General features: G+C 39.8%; 1 protein-coding gene across 4 annotated transcripts in view; it reads right to left on the reverse strand.

The window, feature by feature from the left end:
* Positions 1 to 17,838, reverse strand: part of NUP62 (nucleoporin 62) — a 62,916-nt gene that overhangs the window by 16,870 nt on the left and 28,208 nt on the right. For 2 of the 4 annotated variants that reach the window (XM_074278178.1, XM_074278180.1), the window contains exons 7-12: positions 13,027 to 13,141; positions 11,209 to 11,247; positions 6,577 to 6,721; positions 6,362 to 6,411; positions 6,102 to 6,236; positions 4,136 to 4,247 (exon numbers count right to left, since the gene is read on the reverse strand). In XM_074278178.1, the coding sequence (XP_074134279.1) occupies positions 4,136 to 4,247; positions 6,102 to 6,236; positions 6,362 to 6,411; positions 6,577 to 6,721; positions 11,209 to 11,247; positions 13,027 to 13,141 (596 nt within the window). The remainder of the gene's footprint in view (positions 1 to 4,135; positions 4,248 to 6,101; positions 6,237 to 6,361; positions 6,412 to 6,576; positions 6,722 to 11,208; positions 11,248 to 13,026; positions 13,142 to 17,838) is intronic. The other 2 variants (XM_074278179.1, XM_074278181.1) reach the window with 1 other exon arrangement.

Below are 17,838 nucleotides of genomic sequence, written 5' to 3' on the forward strand. Positions count from 1 at the left end.
AAAATGAGTTGGAGAAGGAAAGGGCAAATCACTCCAATATCTTTGCAAAGAAAACCCCAAATGGAGTCACAGAGAGGCAGACACAACTGAAAAATAACTGAAAATTTTAGATAACCAATCTATACCTGAAACTCCTAAACTATCCATAGGTTGGATAATATTTTGAAAAAAATAAAAGCATCATAAGAAAATTAGTTAGATATGAACTAGCACTAGCACAAAATTACCTTTGACTTTCCTTCCTTTTTTTTTTTTTTTAATATTAGTTAATAATTTTTATTTACCAGATATATGCATGGGTAATTTTACAACATTGAAAATTGCCAAAGCCCTTGTTCCAATTTACCTTTGACTTTCAAACAATACTGAATTAATGACGTTACTATATTTAAAAGATTCTTTCGAAAATCCCAAATATTTGTGAATAATTTTGAAGGAGCTGCAGCAAAGCAGCACATTAGAACACTGTTGTTGCTGGAAATGGCACCAACAAATAAGAAATGATTTTTTTTTTTTTAAGCAAGAGTCAAGTCAAAATAGCTTTTGCAATCTTTAAAAAAAAAAAAAAGATTATAACATAAATACCAGTCTGAGACAAAAGGGAAGGTTTTCATGATTTTAGGAGATTTTTTTTCCTGACAAATAAAAGCAAGAAAGAGCCTTGTATATGAAAGCTATTTCTAGGCTCTGGAAGACAGCCATAGAAACTGTTTTCTTGCTCGAGTTATGATAAATCCGCTACAAGGAAAGTATTGCATGACAAATATTTCTTCTGGTTTCTATCCATTGATTTCTCCTGGCTGAGCACAGAGCTGAGCTCTTCATACTTCTGTTCTGCCATCACAACTAGCAATTATAGGTATATTCCATTAAGCTGCAGAGGGGCATTTAGCTAGACAACAAAGTTAAGACAAGAGATATTGTCCTTAGTCCGTGATAGAGAATCATGGGGAAGACGTCTGCAGGATAGGCCTGGGCTGCTTATATAGGGATGGGGAGACCTGATGCTCCAAATTGGAGACACTGCTGGCTTCAGTCTGCTAGAGTCCAGGGGTTCTCAAACTGCGGCCCGCTGGGACGTTTATAGGGCCCGCCGGATTATGGCAAATGGGCTGAGGGGCGGAGACAGAGTGTGAGCTTTTGTTTTTATTATAGTCTGGCCCTCCAACAGCCTGAGGGACAGTGAACTGGCCCCCTGTTTAAAAAGTTTGAGGACTACTGTGCTAGATAATGGGGCCAGAAGGATAAGCTTACATGAGAGGGGACCTCTCTGTCAGCTAGACAAGGGATAAGAGTAGGGGTCCCCCGTTAAAGAATCCAGTGATATCTTGAAAAGTAGATTCGAAGAAGGGGGCATTTTTCCTGTTTAGGAATCCCGATTTCAGCTTAAGATTTAGCAAGAGATGAGAGGGTAAAATAGATCTCCCCAGTGGAGAGAGCAATGAAAAACATGCCCTAGAGGTTACCTTAGGGGCTTCAAGTCCAGATTAGATTCAAGAAGAGATATTTTAGATATCAAATATTACTGAGCAAATAGAAGATAATCACCAAAAGCTCCCTTCTCGCTATTCTAGATCATAAAATGTTTCCCATCATCCCCTATTAATCCATCATGATTGATGGCAAAGCAGGAAATGAAAGGGATAAGGAACCAAATCCCCACCACTCTTGTGAGAACTTGGGAGAAAATCCACTTTTGACTTTGCAAAGTCAAATGAAACTCAGTGATCAGGAAGCCCAAACTTGGACTTAAAATTTGACTGACTGACCTCCAAAGTTTGTTTCCTTCCCTACTGCATGCTTGCACAAACCTGACATCTTATTGTTCTTAACAGGGTTGCTTCTAAGCAGTGAGCTGCCAATCTTGCCCTGTTCTATGAGGATATTGCTGGAGAGCTTTTCTGCGGGGCACAAAGGAGCACCCTTAAGGAGTAAGGAGACACTTAGCAAGCAGCAGGCTACACAGGGGATGTCCAAGTAAATAAAGATGAGAAATGGACTGACTGCAGCAATGTTAAGTAGTGGGCTATACCTGTACCTGTCAATTCCCCTTCCTACAAGAGCAGTGCTTTTAGCAAGAGTCAAGTCAAAATAGTTTTTACAATCTTTAAAAAAAAAAAAAAAAAAGACCATTATCTGATCAACTTTACCCTCTCTCTCCTCTAAAAACAAACACACACCCCAAAACTCCAAAACAAAACAAAACAAATGGTTCCAAATGACATAGCAGAAGAGACGGGCTGGCACATGTGCCTCCTGGGCCCTCTTTCTTCATTATGGAGAAACTGGGTATCAATCAGCTCCATTTCCAGAGTCAGGCCTACTGACGACAGATTTCTATTCTTTATGGCAAAATTATAACAAAAGCCCCAAGTTACTTTTATTAAAAAGAAATGCCCACATAAAAAATTCTTGACTGTCTCGGCAAATTCAGGAAAGCCATCATTTTGTTAACAGGATCTGGATTTCATCCAGGTAAAGAACACAAAGCAGGTTTCCAACTGCTTTGCAATTTACTTTAAACATCATCTGGATCAGTGGGAGGGGAGTGACTTGAGGGTCAGCAGTAAGTGTGTGGCAGAGGTGAGACCTAAATCCAGGCTCTCCTGATTCTAAAGCTAGCTCTCTACCCACTATACCACCCTGCCTCTCCACAAGGACAATTTAAAATTTATCTTATTTGGAATCTTGTATATTAATTTTGAGACCTAGAAGAGTCTTTAAGGATTAAGCACTGCGTAGCAGAAGTGAACAATGGATGCCGGAGTGAGGTTGGAGTGAGTCTGGACAAAATTGTTTTTCCTTGTGGAGCCTTTAGTTTCCTCAAGTGCAAAATGACAATGACAATTTCTGCACTGACAGTCTCCCAGGGTTGTTAGGATCAAGTGAGGGTGTGTATAAAGTGGGTCAACAAGTCAACTTTCAAGTGTCCTGCCCAAAGGATCAGAACTTGTAGGTCAGTTAGTGGGGAAACTCTGGCTGAGGTATAAGACCCTTCAGCCCAGAGGGAGCCTGCTGACAATGTCTGGTTCGGCTCCCCATCCCCCCGAGGGCTCTTGGCCTTCCTGAGGGGTCAGGGGGCGATGACAACCTGTGCTGAGACTGAAGCAGAGGGATACCAGGTGGCAAACGACACACAACAGCAAGTTGTTCATGTGGTGTTGTTTTTGTTACATTATAAAAAGGGGAAAGTCCTTGAAATAAATGGACTCCATTTTTCCACCATCTTTGGGAGTTCCACCTCATCACTTCTCCATTAGGAAGGTCTATTTTAATCACCCCAGTGTGGGGGCTCTAGAAAGCAATGGTACGTTTTGTCACCCCTAAATTGTAGGCTCTAGAAAGCAGGACACAACAAGAGCTAGCTAAGGGTAAAGGTCTTCTGGCTCCCAAGCCAATAAAATTTCCACCGCACCATGCTACTCTTTGCTTCATGATTTGGCAGGGGGATGCCCCAGGCACATAAAAAAATGACTCTAATGAATTAGGATGAATAGCTAAGTACTGACTAGACACAAAAATGTTTTTCTTTAAATAAAAATTACTTTGGAGTTTTGTGGTAATGAAATTTTGTTATAATGAATGGGCTGATGGAAATCAGTCTCCGGATCTGGATAGTAAATCGAGCTGATGTTCAGATTATTCACAGTGAAGGTTAAAAAAAAAAACCCAAAAAACCAAAAACACAGAAGTCAACCAAGTGACCCACCTAGACTTCATCACCACCGCAAGCCATAATCATCAATTGGGGAAAAAAAGACAAAGCTAGAATCACACACATTCCTACCATCAGTCCCTGCTACAGGAGCAGGTTTAGGAACATCCCTTGCATCTGAATAGCTATCACATCACGTTGGGATAGTCAAGGCAATTGTCAGAGGAAACTGAACACATCATTTCCCCAAAGAAACAAAAGGAAACAATAGTATTGTTAGGTAGCTTCACCATAGAGAACGGTTAGAGAAAAGTTACACATGAGAAAGTTTGGAAAATCTTGAAAAATTGAAATGGGTAAACTTCCTTTGAATTTTGCTAATTTTAGAGGTAGGCACAAAGACTTGAAAGAAGAAAGAAGGCAATTGTTAAATGGAATCAAGGGCATTGGCTTCCAGATCCCCAGAGGGGCAATACTCACGGGGTCATTGGTATCAGGAGGTCCTCCAGACATGTTCAGGTGCTCAATAATGTCTTTGAGGTCTTGAGCCATGCGCTTCAGCTGAGCGTCTATATTCTCTGCTAATTTGTAACTGTAAAATAGCAGCAATGTTTCAAATTAGTTTCATATAGCGGGATTTAAGCAGGTAAGGTTTTTCTGTTAGAGACCTAGGGGCAGCTAGATGGTGCAGTGGATAGAGCACCAGCCCTGAAGTCAGGAGGTCCTGAGTTCAAATCTGGCCTCAGACACTTAACACTTTCTAACTGTGTGACCCTGGACAAGTCACTTAACCCCAATTGCTTCAGCAAAAAAAAAAAAAAAAAAAAAAAAAAAAAAAGGTACTAAGAGACCTACACTTGGCATACCCCCCCAAGTGACTACTGACACCTCCTGGGTGAGGCATTCAAGGAATCACAATCTGAAATCCCAAATCTGAAACAGGCCAAAGTTAATTGGCTTTTGAATGACCCTGACTTCACTAACAACACCCTGTTCCACATTCTAAGCCGTTTCAGTAATAAAGAACTCTTGCATGCATTATTACAACATTCTAGAATATGCAAAAAAAAAAAAAAAAAAAATCTGTTCCCCAAGTCTGTGATGAGTCAGTAATAGCTCACATTTCTGAAGCACTTAAAGGGCAACAAGGCACTTCCCCTATAACAACCCTAGTAACATGGGGGAGTTCAGGAATTATCGTCTCCCTTTTACAGATGGGGAAATCAAGGCTCAGATTGGGGCACTGCCTTGCTTAGGGTCACACAGGTAACAAGTACCTGAAATGGAATTTAGAACCCGCTCATTCCACCCTAGATCCTTTCTACTTACACGTTGCTGTCAATTACAGGCGCCCTGATAAAATTCTTAACTCATTAACCAGCCAGAAGAAAACAAAAATTGTGCATGTAAAAAGTTGAGAACTAAAGGGAATGGAAGCCTTTTCAGCAAAGGTTTCCAGTGATTCAAATAGATCTATTAATAGCTCATTTGCTGTTTTTCTCTGCCTAGGCATGGAGATCACTTGTGTAGGTCAACAAAAACTGGAGGTATTGTTTTAACATAAGATAAATTTGATTGCACAGAATAATTCAGGGAACATTATCTCCTCAAAGATTTTTTCATGCCCTTGTTAAGACCTCATGACCAAAGCTGTCTGTCTATTCTCTGGATACTGACAAAAATAAATTCCTAGAATACAAAAATAAATTACAAAGACAAAAATTAATTCCTAGAATACAAAGATTCACAAAGGTTAAAACATAAAAGCAGAATCAGAACTGTGCTTTTATCGTATTCTTAAGTTGGTTCATGGATTAATTGGTAAGTGCATCTTTTCATAAGGATAACTCACAAAGAAGACTTGATTTACTTATAATCTAGCTCCCCCAGCACGTTCATAAATATCCTCCAAACATTTTGTCATTTTGGAGAGAAACAAAGCAGGAGCTGTAGTGGGAAATCAATGGGAAGAGTAGGGAAGGCACAATTCCAAAATACTCCTCAAATACATCTGCCATTTGACATTGGAGAGTCGATTTTTCTTCAAATGAATCAAGTGCTTTGAAATGGCAACTAATTTATCAATAAAACAAACTATGAAGATTGGGTCCGGAAAGTGCTCATATTATGACACTTAGCAAATAAAACTGCTTTCGTATTTCTAATCTGAGAACACATCTGACAGGTATAAATGTTTCTGACAATGCAAGTTATGTGTGATATCATCCGTACTTTATAACATGGATAATAATTGTCAGCTTGGCTTCCCAGTAGTCTAGAAAAACCAGACATCGAAAAAGCAAGCAAATGTTCAGAATAGACCTTGCCTCTTTCTGCCAGTCTTTCAGTCCTACCCTCCAAATCTCTTTCTCTTTAACAAGGCCTTTCCATGGTTGCCAGAAGCCCCAGCTGGCCGTATTCTTCCAAACTTGACCAAAGCACTCACGTTTTCTCTCGTTCCTCATCTGCATGTTGCAGGAATATAGTCCCGCTCTGCTCCCTCACGGCATCCTCCAGAGGAGCCAGCAGGTCTTCTAGCTCTTTCTGCTGTGACAGGATGAAGTCTAATTCTTGGTCCAACCTAAAGAAATAACTCCAGTAAACTGAGGAGCCGAAGAACCTCGAGAAGTGACTAAAGAGAGCAGAGTACCTCAAGAAAGCAAATTCCCTCATCTCCTAACCTGGGGAATTTGCCAACATTCCTACCTTTTCTGATCCAACTTCACTTTCTCTACTTCTCTGTGTAAAGAAGTAATCTAAGAAACAAATAAGAAGGTGTAACAATGAAAATAATGCTGCTCCAAAACCAAAACAAATGAGAGTAAAAGTCAGTATACCTGTGACAGGCAGACTTATTATCTGTAATAGTCATCATAGGAGGAGAATTCTTTCATTATAATGATTGAAAATTACTTTCTTACCTTCTCACCGTTCTCAATTAATGTTCGGTCCCAAGCATTCACCTGGGTGGCCTGCTGAAGGAAATGTTTTTCTTGGTCCTCCAGTTCGAGACTCCATTTATTGATCAAACTTTCCAACTGAGCGTAAGTCATCATAGGGCTTACACTAAAAAAAGACAAGGATATCACCCATGGTAGGTACAATGATTCTTCGAATAAGGGGAAAAAAAAATATTAAGAGATCGGGACATTTGTGGACCCCAAACTAATGATCTTTTTTGTTTTACCCGCCACCATTCACCCCTGTCATCTTTCCAGGTAAGTCTGTCTAGGCCTCTCTCAAAAAATTCTGAGAAAGTTAATATAGCACCATCACTCCAAATATCTAAACAGTGGCAACCACTGATGCCAAAGAGACAAAAAGAAAGAGGAAAGCTACTGCCCTATTTTAAGGAGAAGTGTGTGTGTGCAGTAGAAAATGGCTAGACAGGGGGAATCTGTAGGATCAGAATGAATAGTTGTAATGGCCTCCAGTTTTGAAAGAGCTACACCAAGAAACTCTGGAGGTAGAGATCATTCTTTTTTATAGTCATTTCCTTGGCTTCCTCAAAGCCAGATATGGGAGTGTGGAGGGAAGAACCAGACACAAATAAGTAGAGATGAGAAATTCAGTCACTGTCTAACAGCATTATTGTAAGGATGATTAATTGGGAAAGTAGGAAAAACTTAGCTACTCTGAGCAAAACGTCAATCCCAGACAATGATGAAAAATACTGTCCCATCTCTAGAGAAAGAGGACTGAAACTCTTTAAGTGCAGACTTAAGTATATTTTTCTTTAATTTAAAAAAAAAAATTAGTTTTGTTTTGCAACAAAACTAATATGGAAATTTTGCCCATTCTTCCTCTACCTTCCTCCTCCTAATGCATTCCTTCGTTTAAAAAAAAAAAAAAAAAAAAAAAATCCCCCCCCCCCCCCCGTTGGGGTTAAGTGACTTGCCCAGGGTCACACAGCTAGGAAGTGTTAAGTGTCTGAGACCAGATTTGAACTGGGGTCCTCCTGAACTCAAAGCTGGTGCTCTATCCACTATGCCACCTAGCTGCCCCAACAAAACAAAATCTAATTTAAAGGCGTCATTTCTAAAAATATAGAGAACAGAATCAAATTTATAAAAATAAGAGCCATTCTCCAATTGATAAATGATCAAAAGAACAGTTTTCAGATGAAATAACCATAGCCTTCTATAGCCATGTGAAAAAATGCTTTAACTATTGATTGGAGACATGCAAATTAAAACAATTCTGAAGTACTACCATTTCTCTCTTTACTAGGTATGTACCTATTATTAGATTGGCTGATAGGAAAGAAAAGGAAGGTGACAAATGTTGGAAAGGATGTGGGAGACACTAATTCAGTATTGGTGAAGTTGCTGGGGAGCAATTTGGAATTGTGTCCAAAAGCCTATAAAAACCATGTAGATACCCTTTGACCTAGCAATACTACTATTCAGAGTGATCCCAAAAGAGTTTAAAAGGAAAAAAAAAGGAAAAAGATCTATATGTACAAAAATATTTATAGCAGCTCTTTTCTGGGGGCAAAGAATTGGAAATTGAGGGAATGCTCATCACTTGAGAAATGGTTAAATAAACTGTAATATGTGCTTATGATGGAATACTATTGTGCCATAAGAAATGATGAGCAGAATGCTCTCAGAAAAAACTGGAAAGACCTCCAGGAGATGATGCAAAATCTACTGTGTATAAAGTAATAGCAACATTGTGAGATGGTCAGTAGTGAATGACCTAACTATTCTCAGCAATACAATGATCCAAGACAATTCTGAAAACTGCTATCCACACACAAAGAACAGTGTCTGAATACAGATTGAAACATACATTGTTTTTTATCTTCGAAGGGGTTTTGGGGGGGTTTTGGGCCCATGTTTTCTTTTACAACATCACTATTATGGAAATGTTTTGCAAGACTACACGTGTATTTATTGAATTGTTTGCACTCTCAATGGAGAGGCATGGGGAAGGAGGAAGGGAGAGAATCTAGAACTTTATTTAATATTATTTTTCCCCAATTTTTAAAACTTTTGTTTTAAAAATTGGGGAAAAATAGTATTAAATACATATTGTGGAATTACCATTATAAAATATTAAATATATTTTTAATCATACCTATGCTTTCTATGTATATTCCTTCTTCTATTTGCCCCGATAATAAGAATGCTCTTAGGAGCTACAAGTATCATTTTCCTATGCAAGAATGTAAACAGTTTAACCATATTGAATGCCTTATGGTGTCTCTTTCCTGTTTATCTATTTGGGTTGGAGGAAAGGTAGAGCCAAGATGGTGGAGTAAAAGTAGTAACTCACACCCAACTTCTCCCTCAAACCATTCCAAATTCTTTTAAATAATGACTCTAAAAACCACCCAAAAGACGGAGTAGAACATTTTACAGCTGAAGACAACCTAGATCAGCAGAAAAGGTCTGTGACATCAGGGTGTACCTCAGATGTTTCCTTTATGAATCTGGACACAAAGGCATTTGGAAAATATGTTTATTACTGATACTGGTTTGTTCTTTATGATTCCCTTTAACATAATAGAGCTTCCTTTTTTAAATCCCTTTTTAATTTTTTAACCGTTTGTTTTTATTTTGATAGCCTGATAGCAACCCCTGCTTTTTTGGATATACCTAATATATAGCAAATTTTCCTTCTATCCCCTTAGCTTTGTATATGTCTTTGCTTTTCAAAACATGTTTCTTATAAGCAACAGATTGTAGGATTTTGTTTGCTTACTCAATCTGTTACTCTTTTTCATTTTATTGGATTATTTAATTCATTCTATTTAAAGTTATAAGAGTTAAGTATATTTCTTTCCCTTTTCTGTTATAAACATAGTATTATGTTCCTTGATTGACTTTTTTTGGGGTGGCCCTTTCCACAAAGAATTTCTCTCTCTTCATTATCCATTCTCTCTTTCTGTCTATTCTAGACTCTTTAATTCACAACCCCTATAATTTTCTGGTTTCTTTTTTTTTTCTCTGTATTCCTCATACAATCAAAGCAAAACATTCATCCTAGGCTCTTCTCCCATCTAAGTTGTTTCTATACTGCTTTATAGAATTTATACCATAGACTGCCCTGCTCCATTGTGCTTCACTCTCAGAACAATGCCATCTACTACGGGTGGCAGAAACGACACTGGCCCATAGTAGAGCCTTTCCTCTACCAAGCCCCTGATGCTACAGCGTACTACTAATTTATACCCTCTGGTGATGATCTTTCCCCATTTGCCTCAAAATCTCCTCCCTGGTTCCATGCTCTCCCACTCTTCCAAATGCCAGCTGCTCCCAGAAGGCTCTATGTGCTTCCCCATTCCCAGTTAAGATGAATATTTTTCAAGCACCAAATTCCCCAGACCACACCCAGCCCCAGATTTAGTGTGGACAGCTAAACATGCTCTAGCCTACTGCAGCTTGGAATTACTGAGCTTAAGTGATTCATTAATTTCAGCTTTCCTAAGTAACAAGAATTATAGTATATGCAACCATGCTCAGTGTCTATGTCCTTTGACTCAGCAATGACACTACTGGGCATATACCCCCAAAAGAAGTCAAAAACAAGAAAAAAGATCTAATATAAATATTCACTTGTGGCAGCACAGGAATTAAAAATAAAATAAGTGCTCATTATTTGAAAAATGACTAAAAAAAGTGATGATATCATTTAATAATCATCAGGAGTAATTCAAAGAAAGGTAGGAAGATTTGTACGAAGTGATAAAGAACAAAATAAGCAAAATGGCTAAAACAAGATAAATTAAGAGATCATTAAAATGAAGCTGAGCTTTGAGTAATGGAAAAATCAATGAAGGCCATGAAAGAGAGGTAATGAAACATACTCCCTTACTTATAGCAGAGTTGAGGGAACTAGAACATACTAGTTCCCTAGTTATCAGAAATGGTCTCTGCCATAAAAATAAACAAACAAACAAACAAACAAACAAATAAATAAATAAGAACCTCGATCTGGAGGGGGATGAGTGCAAAATGACTGATTTAGAGACAAAAGGTATTAATAAAATGTACTTTTTAAAAGGGTATGCTGTGTTTTGTGTTTTTTTTTGTCCATGTTGCCATCCCTAGCACCTTTCCATTTTATCTGGCCTCTGACACTTTATAACTATCACAAATCTAAGTCTTCGTTTTCCACGCGTATAAAATGGGCATCATGGAATTAAAGATATAGAACTGGAAGAGACCAAAGTTATCTAATTCAGTTCCTTTAGTTGCCCTTCCTTTTTCCTTTGCTGAGTAGTCTCTGGTTCCCTTTAGTGTGTTCAGAAAATAAGTGAGAAAAGGTAAATCAGTAGGGAGCTCAAGTGTTCCTGTGAACTAGGAGGCACCAACATGGATGGTGGGTAGCTAGGAATAGGAGAAAAGGAAACAGAATATGACTTCTTACTTGATAGGAATCATTTTAGAAGGCAAGACAAGTTCACTGGAATGATATGACTAAGAGGAGTCCCTATCCCACAGAGGACTAGTTAGCTTTGGCTTTGCTCCTTGCTGGAGCACCACCCAAGGCAGTATGGGAAATCATAAAAAAATCACACTGGGGTTGGACAAAATGGAGCCTACCAGTTTTGGGATGGGGGAATCTCTTGATCCATTGAGGGCCTGCAAATAAAAACATTTTTTGGTTTTTCTTTGATGCTTCATGAACCCAAGTGCTTGGGAACACAAATGAATAAGAAAAATACTATTATCTCTAAGAGGTTGTTGTAAAGATAAAATAGGATAACATATGCAAGACACTAAAAGGGAGGTGGTGGTGAAGGGAAAGGAATAAGTATTTACTTCGTACCTACAACATGGTAGATACTGTACGTTTACAAATATGATCCTCACAACAACCCTGCAAGGTGGATGGGTGCTATTATTATGGCCATTTTCTAACTAAGAAATTAAGTGATTTGCCCAAGGTCACATAAGTTACAAGGTTGGATTTGAGCTCTGGTCTTCCTGACTCCAGGCCCCATGCTCTCTCCACCAGGCCACCAAGATTAGTTGCCTTTACAAACTATAAGTATTAGCTCTAATTTATCTTGCATATATTTTGTTTGAACAGTTATCTTCATGTCTCCTTCATTAGACTGTGAGCTCCTTGAGAACAGGGACAGTTTTTGCCTTTCTTTGTATTCCCAGGACCTGCTATCTAATTTAATGCTTATTGGCCAATAATCCTATATCGGCTTTTATTACTAACCTGTGCTAGGTTTGTCAGAAAAATATAATAAAAACTTTATTAAATATGGCATATAGGGCTTAAACCTATAGGTAAGGATTAGGAAGAGAAGGAGAAGAAAATACTACTGGCATGGCCATGAATTTTGGTTCCTCATCTTCCTTTTCACTGGCAATATTTTTGATATTCTCCTTTTCCAGCTGCTGAACCTGGAACCAGAGAATTTCTCCTACCCATCTCCCCTGAATTGTGGTACTCCTGACCTTAAACAAACATGGCTCCATTCAAATTTGGCTTAGCACCCCATTTCGGTTATCTTCTGTTCCTAATTTTGCCATTGGCTGTGCCTCCTTTCCCTGAGATCCTGACTTCTATGTTTCTATGGCAATTTGATCTCAGTCCTTAATCCTTTGCTTGTCCTCAGGACAATAATGGCTAAAGCAAATACTGTGTTTTGTTGATCTAACAGCTTGTAATTAGAACATCAGTTACATTAAAAAACCACTAAGCTAGAAACTGAACAGTTATTTTGCTGATTGTCATTAGAAAACCACGAGTCTCAGAAGACAAAGATCAGACATTTCAAGCTTTAGCTTTAGTGGGATAGGACCACCTCCCATCATCCAAGGACACTGGAATAAACATTTATGAATTTCAAAAGGATTCAGATGATGGAAAATTTTTTTTTTTAAATAAATAAGTTAAAAGTAGTAGATTTACTTTATGTTAGCCCTCATTAAAAGGTTGCTATAAACAAAGGATTTCTTGGATGGTGCTATCTTTTGCAACAGTGGAATACATTGGAACCAAAGCCCACGAATAAAGTCTAGCCCCAAGAATCAACAATTTGGGCTTGAGTTTTAGCTCTGACGCTAACAAACTGATGTGACCTTAGACAAATCACTCCCTAGGACTCAGTTCCTTCCTTTGTAAAGCCATGGGCTAAGACTAGATGGTCACTGAGGTGCCTTTCAGGTTGAGTCTATGGCTTATTTTCTCCCAGTATTTAACAAAGGCAAATAAATTAAACGTTCCTTTCACTGGGTTGCAAAAATCTAACTTCTAAATGGATCTGGGTTCAGAAGCAGTTTCTCTGTACTTGAAATGTCTTTGGAAAATACTCTAGTGAGTGATGTGTACCTAGGAAGCTGCCAGACTGTGTGTGCCTCATCAATGAGGTGAATGCAGAACAATCGGAAATCAGGCCTCACCTTGGAGTTGTACTAGTTGAAGACAAAGGGACACAGGTGGAAGGGACGGTGCTAAGGCCAGTCGTAGTCAGTGGCTTTAGATTCAAGGCAAAGCCGGGGGTGGAAACTGAAGTAGCTGAAACAAAAATATCTGAGATTAAAGGGGAGAATCAAGAGAAAATTATTTCAGTTATAAATCTCAAAGGCAGGGAAGACTGAAGGCTTGGATATAGTTATTGTTATGCTAGAAATAGAGAGGAAAGTGCCAGTGGAAGACCTCCAGAGCTACACAGCATTTCCTTCTCCGTGCTAGCCGGCAACACCATCTCTGGCCAGGAGTCTCGGCCTTGCTGGCTACTAATGCCAGTGTTAACTCTGCAGGTGGAACCTCAGGGCTTGACTCCCCCATTACACTTTCCATCTGAAGAAATTTAGTTAGACATCAATAAATTAGACAGTGACTTTAGAATTATTCAAAATCAGTGGTTACTGAAAATCAACAAACAAGAATTTATTAAGAACCTACTATGTGCCACATATTGTGCTAAGTTTATAGATAACCAAAATAAGACAGTTTTTAACTCTCTGAAAGTTTGTATTCTTCGAGGAGATACAAAGTACTCTCAGAGAAGTAAACACAGCCTATATACAAAATAACAGTAATGGGGGAAGCATCCTAACAAATGGGTGAATCAGGCAAGGTTTCCCTTCAGAAGGAGGTGGCATTTAAAGGGAGAAGAGTTTCAAGAGGTAGAAGAGAAGTATTCTAAGCATGGCAAGGGGAGAAAGCTTGTGCAAAGGTGTAAAGATGAGAAATGGAAGGTCATCTGTATGAAAGATGGCAGACTAGGGTGACCCGCCCCTATTCTTCTTTCTTCATATATCCAAGCAACTGATTTTTAGCCATTCTGCCTCCCTTTTGACCACGTCCCTGTTCAGTGATTATTTTTCTACACACACACACACACACACACACACACACACACACACACACACACACGCATGCGCGCGTGCGCACACACTCTCTCTCTAACATGGATTAATGTAATACTATAGTAAAAAGGCCAAAGTACCCCAAATAAAACTATCAAAAGGAGAGGAAAGGAACTCCTTTATATAAAGTTAAAAAAAAAAATTGTTATGTTTGTGGGTTTGAATGAATGGGACTTTGGGATATATGTCCTTGATAATAACAAACATTCTGTTTCATATCTTTGCAAAGTCAGGAGGCCTAAGAAAATTTCTGTGTGCTAAATCTGTATGGCAAATCGCAGCAACTCAGCCCCCTTCACTAAATTCCAGCCATCAGGCTCCATTGTCAGTCTCACAAATAGCCTCATTGACCTTCTTTGGGCAATTACCTATTCTATTATTTGGCCAGACCCCCAATTTCTCCCAACTCGAAGTCTGCTGGCTAATCAAGCCCTAAGAGATTACACTGATCACCCCCCAATTCAGGAGCCAAGAGTCACAGGCTGCTGCTGTTTTAGCTTTCTTCTCTAGGGAAGGTAGGAAACACAAGGGCAACCTATTCCACATCTGGAATGGGTATGTTGGATATAGCAACTTCCCCTGCTGCCATTTCTTCTTCCTCAGGGGCAGGGTCTGGGGATGGCCACCCTCAAGAACTGATAATGGGCATCCTCCAAGTGGCAAAGGTTCGGGTTGGCCCCGGGAGAATGGCACATCCTGAAGTGCCTTTTATCCAAACCCACAAAAATAGCCAAAGGCTGTGTTAAAATTGGAGAAGGATCTACTGAACTAAATAGAACCGAAGCAATAAGTTGGGGGAGAGTTCATGAATCTCTCTCTCTCAATCCCTGAGCTACAGATGTACCCCTACACACAAGGTGTGGGACCAACAGATAAGGAGACTTTTATCTCATTGTTCTGGAAAGTATGATAAAAGCAAGTAGCAAGTCATTAAACTCTGCTCCTCTCAACCCCCAGAGGGCATTTAGCTCCCATTTGGTTCTGGCATCTCTGAATAAAGATTTAAGAAACCAGATGTGGAATAGGACCAATTCAGGGGGACCCTCTCATCCAGAGTGGGCTTGCAAATACTTGCCTCTTTTTAGATAACCTTCAAACTGAAAGACTGGGTGTATTCTTTAGGGCTGAGGCTTTGTTTCCATGTCTGTCTCTTTATGGCACACTCATGGAACTAGGTAATAATTACAATCAGTCCTCAGTATCTGAGGGCAGACTGGGGAGGCCTGCACCAAAGTGGTGAATCCTCAGGAGCAAAGGGGTCACACTAGGGTACCCAAAGGAGGCATCAAGCAGCCAAGGTCAGCTCCCATGCCAATCAGCATGGGATTGACTTGTGAGGAACCCCTGGATTTCCAGTGGGGGTAAAGGGGGAAAAGGAGAGGGACAGAGAACAAGCAGCCACAAGGCAACTAGATTCAGCCAGAGTTCATACTGGCTACAAATGCATTCTCCTATCCCTTTCTTCCTTTATACACTTAATAGGAAAGGAGGAAGCTTCCATGAAAGGGGAGACAGAACACACACAGCTACCTCTATGACATAGCAATTAAGTGAACTAGAGACGTGTAAGCCAAAGATGGTACCAGAGGTAAATTGTGGTATATGAAGGTTATGGAATATTATTGCTCTGTAAGAAATGACCAACAGGAGGAATACAGAGAGGCTTGGAGAGACTTAAATCAACTGATGCTGAGTGAAATGAATAGAACCAGAAGATCTTCAATGTGGTATGAAGATGTATTCTGATGGAAGTGGAAATCTTCAACATAAAGAAGATCCAACTCACTTCCAGTTGATCAATGATGGACAGAAACAACTACACCCAGAGAAGGAACACTGGGAAGTGAATGTAAATTGTTAGCACTACTGTCTATCTACCCAGGTTACTTATACCTTCGGAAGCTAATACTTAATGTGCAACAAGAAAATGGTATTTACACACATGTATTGTATCTAGGTTATATTGTAACACATGTAAAATGTATGGGATTACCTGCCATAGGGGGGAGGGAGTGGAGGGAGGGAGGGGATAATTTGGAAAAATGAATAAAAAAAAAAAAAAAAAGACGGTACCAGAGGCTTGACGGGGATGGTTATTATAACTGCCTTGGGGCAGAGATCAGGGAAAGACAGGAAGGAAGTTATCTGTGGCATAAGAATTGCACTTTAAGGGATGGTTTAAGAACAAGGACCATAGATTATATTTTTGTTGTATCTTTCATAGTACTGAGCTTAAATACATGGCACAAAGCGGATTCACTGTAAATACCCGATTGAGTGGGGGAAAAAAAAAAAAGTGAGCCAACAACTGCCCAAATGCATTGTGGTAGAAAGCCAACCTCCCACTCTCCTCTCCACTAGGTAAGGAAAATCTGGGGTGGGGCTATGTGGTAAAAGGAGCCATTTTCCTACCTCTGAACAACAGACAGAGATCCACCTTTGGTCTTGCATTTTCATGAAGGTGGAGCCTGCATATTTGGGAGCTACAATATTCTTGAATTGAAGCTTTCAATACTCAACTTTTAGGGAAAACAGCTCATGGGCTCAAAATTAGACTCCATTGTGCTTTCTTGCTCCTTCAAACAATTGTACCACATCAAAGGCAGCAAAGGTATAGGAGGCATGACTGAAAATGGTGAGTAAAGCTACGCTCGGCACATTCCAGAATGCAAGGCCTTGGAGAGCCTCCCCTCCACCCCAACCCCCCAAGGTCTGAGAAGGATTGGAGAGGATGGATGCTGCAATGTACCACAGTGGGTAGAAGAATGAGGGAGCTGCTTGCCCTGAAAGGTAACAAGCTCAATAACAAAAACCTTTGGGCGTTTTAAGAAGACTTTCTATAGAGGACCTCGGGCTTTAACCCTCATCTACATAAGCCAATATCACAGAAGACGAGCCAGCACTCACAGAGTGTCCCTGAGTGCACGTCACTTCAATATACTTGGCTCCCTAGAGCACATATCTCCCTCACTAGTGCATTACTTCCCTGATCTGAGCAGAAAAGGCAGCATGGTGTGATGGAAAGAATATTGGAGCAGACAACCTGGGAGACCTCAGGGCTCCTGACCCAGGCTTCACCAGGATTTGGGGGCAGCCATAAGCTTTCAGGACCTTAACCTCCTCTGATGCCCCCCCCACCTCAGGAGGTGCAACTCTGGTCTGGAGGGCCCCTTCTAGCTCTAAAATTTATGATTCCCTCACTCTCCTCTGACAACTTCAACTCATTCTCTAGGAACTGGAAAGACTGATCTAGGCCTTAATCAATCCTAGGATCACCACCTTCATGATATTCCCAATTCCCAGCAGCCTCAGTGTAAAATAAAAGGCTGCTTTTTAAATTCTCAACTGCTCTACACCTAGTTTCTATAGCACTGATAATTACCTTGAACTCTTCTGACTTGTCATACAACTCTGACATAGGAGATAACAGTTAAATCTCAATGTTGCTCTGACAAGAAGCGGAGCAGTAAAACTGAAAAGGAAAGCCAGATGAACCTTGGACTACACCAAAGTGCAAATAGCAGATCTCATTTTAGAGACGTGACATTTTAGAGTCAACTCTTAATAACCACTAATGGTGAAAGGTCACGGGCTACACAGTCCAAAAGAGCAGAGAACCAAAAGTACCCTGCTTTGACTTTGCAACAGATTTCTGAATTTACATTTAAACAGACTTTTTTTTTGATGCCCCCTGATATTCTGGAATTTCACAATCCAAACAAGAGATGTAAAAAGCAGTTTTTCTTTCAGGAACCCTCTTCTGGTCATCAACTATTATCTTCCTGGGCTTGACTTTGCACTGGGAATGCTATAGCCTCTCTGATCCTGGCCAAGGATTCC

The sequence above is a fragment of the Sminthopsis crassicaudata genome, chromosome X (assembly GCF_048593235.1).
Source record: "Sminthopsis crassicaudata isolate SCR6 chromosome X, ASM4859323v1, whole genome shotgun sequence".
NCBI classification, from domain to species: Eukaryota; Metazoa; Chordata; class Mammalia; order Dasyuromorphia; family Dasyuridae; genus Sminthopsis; species Sminthopsis crassicaudata.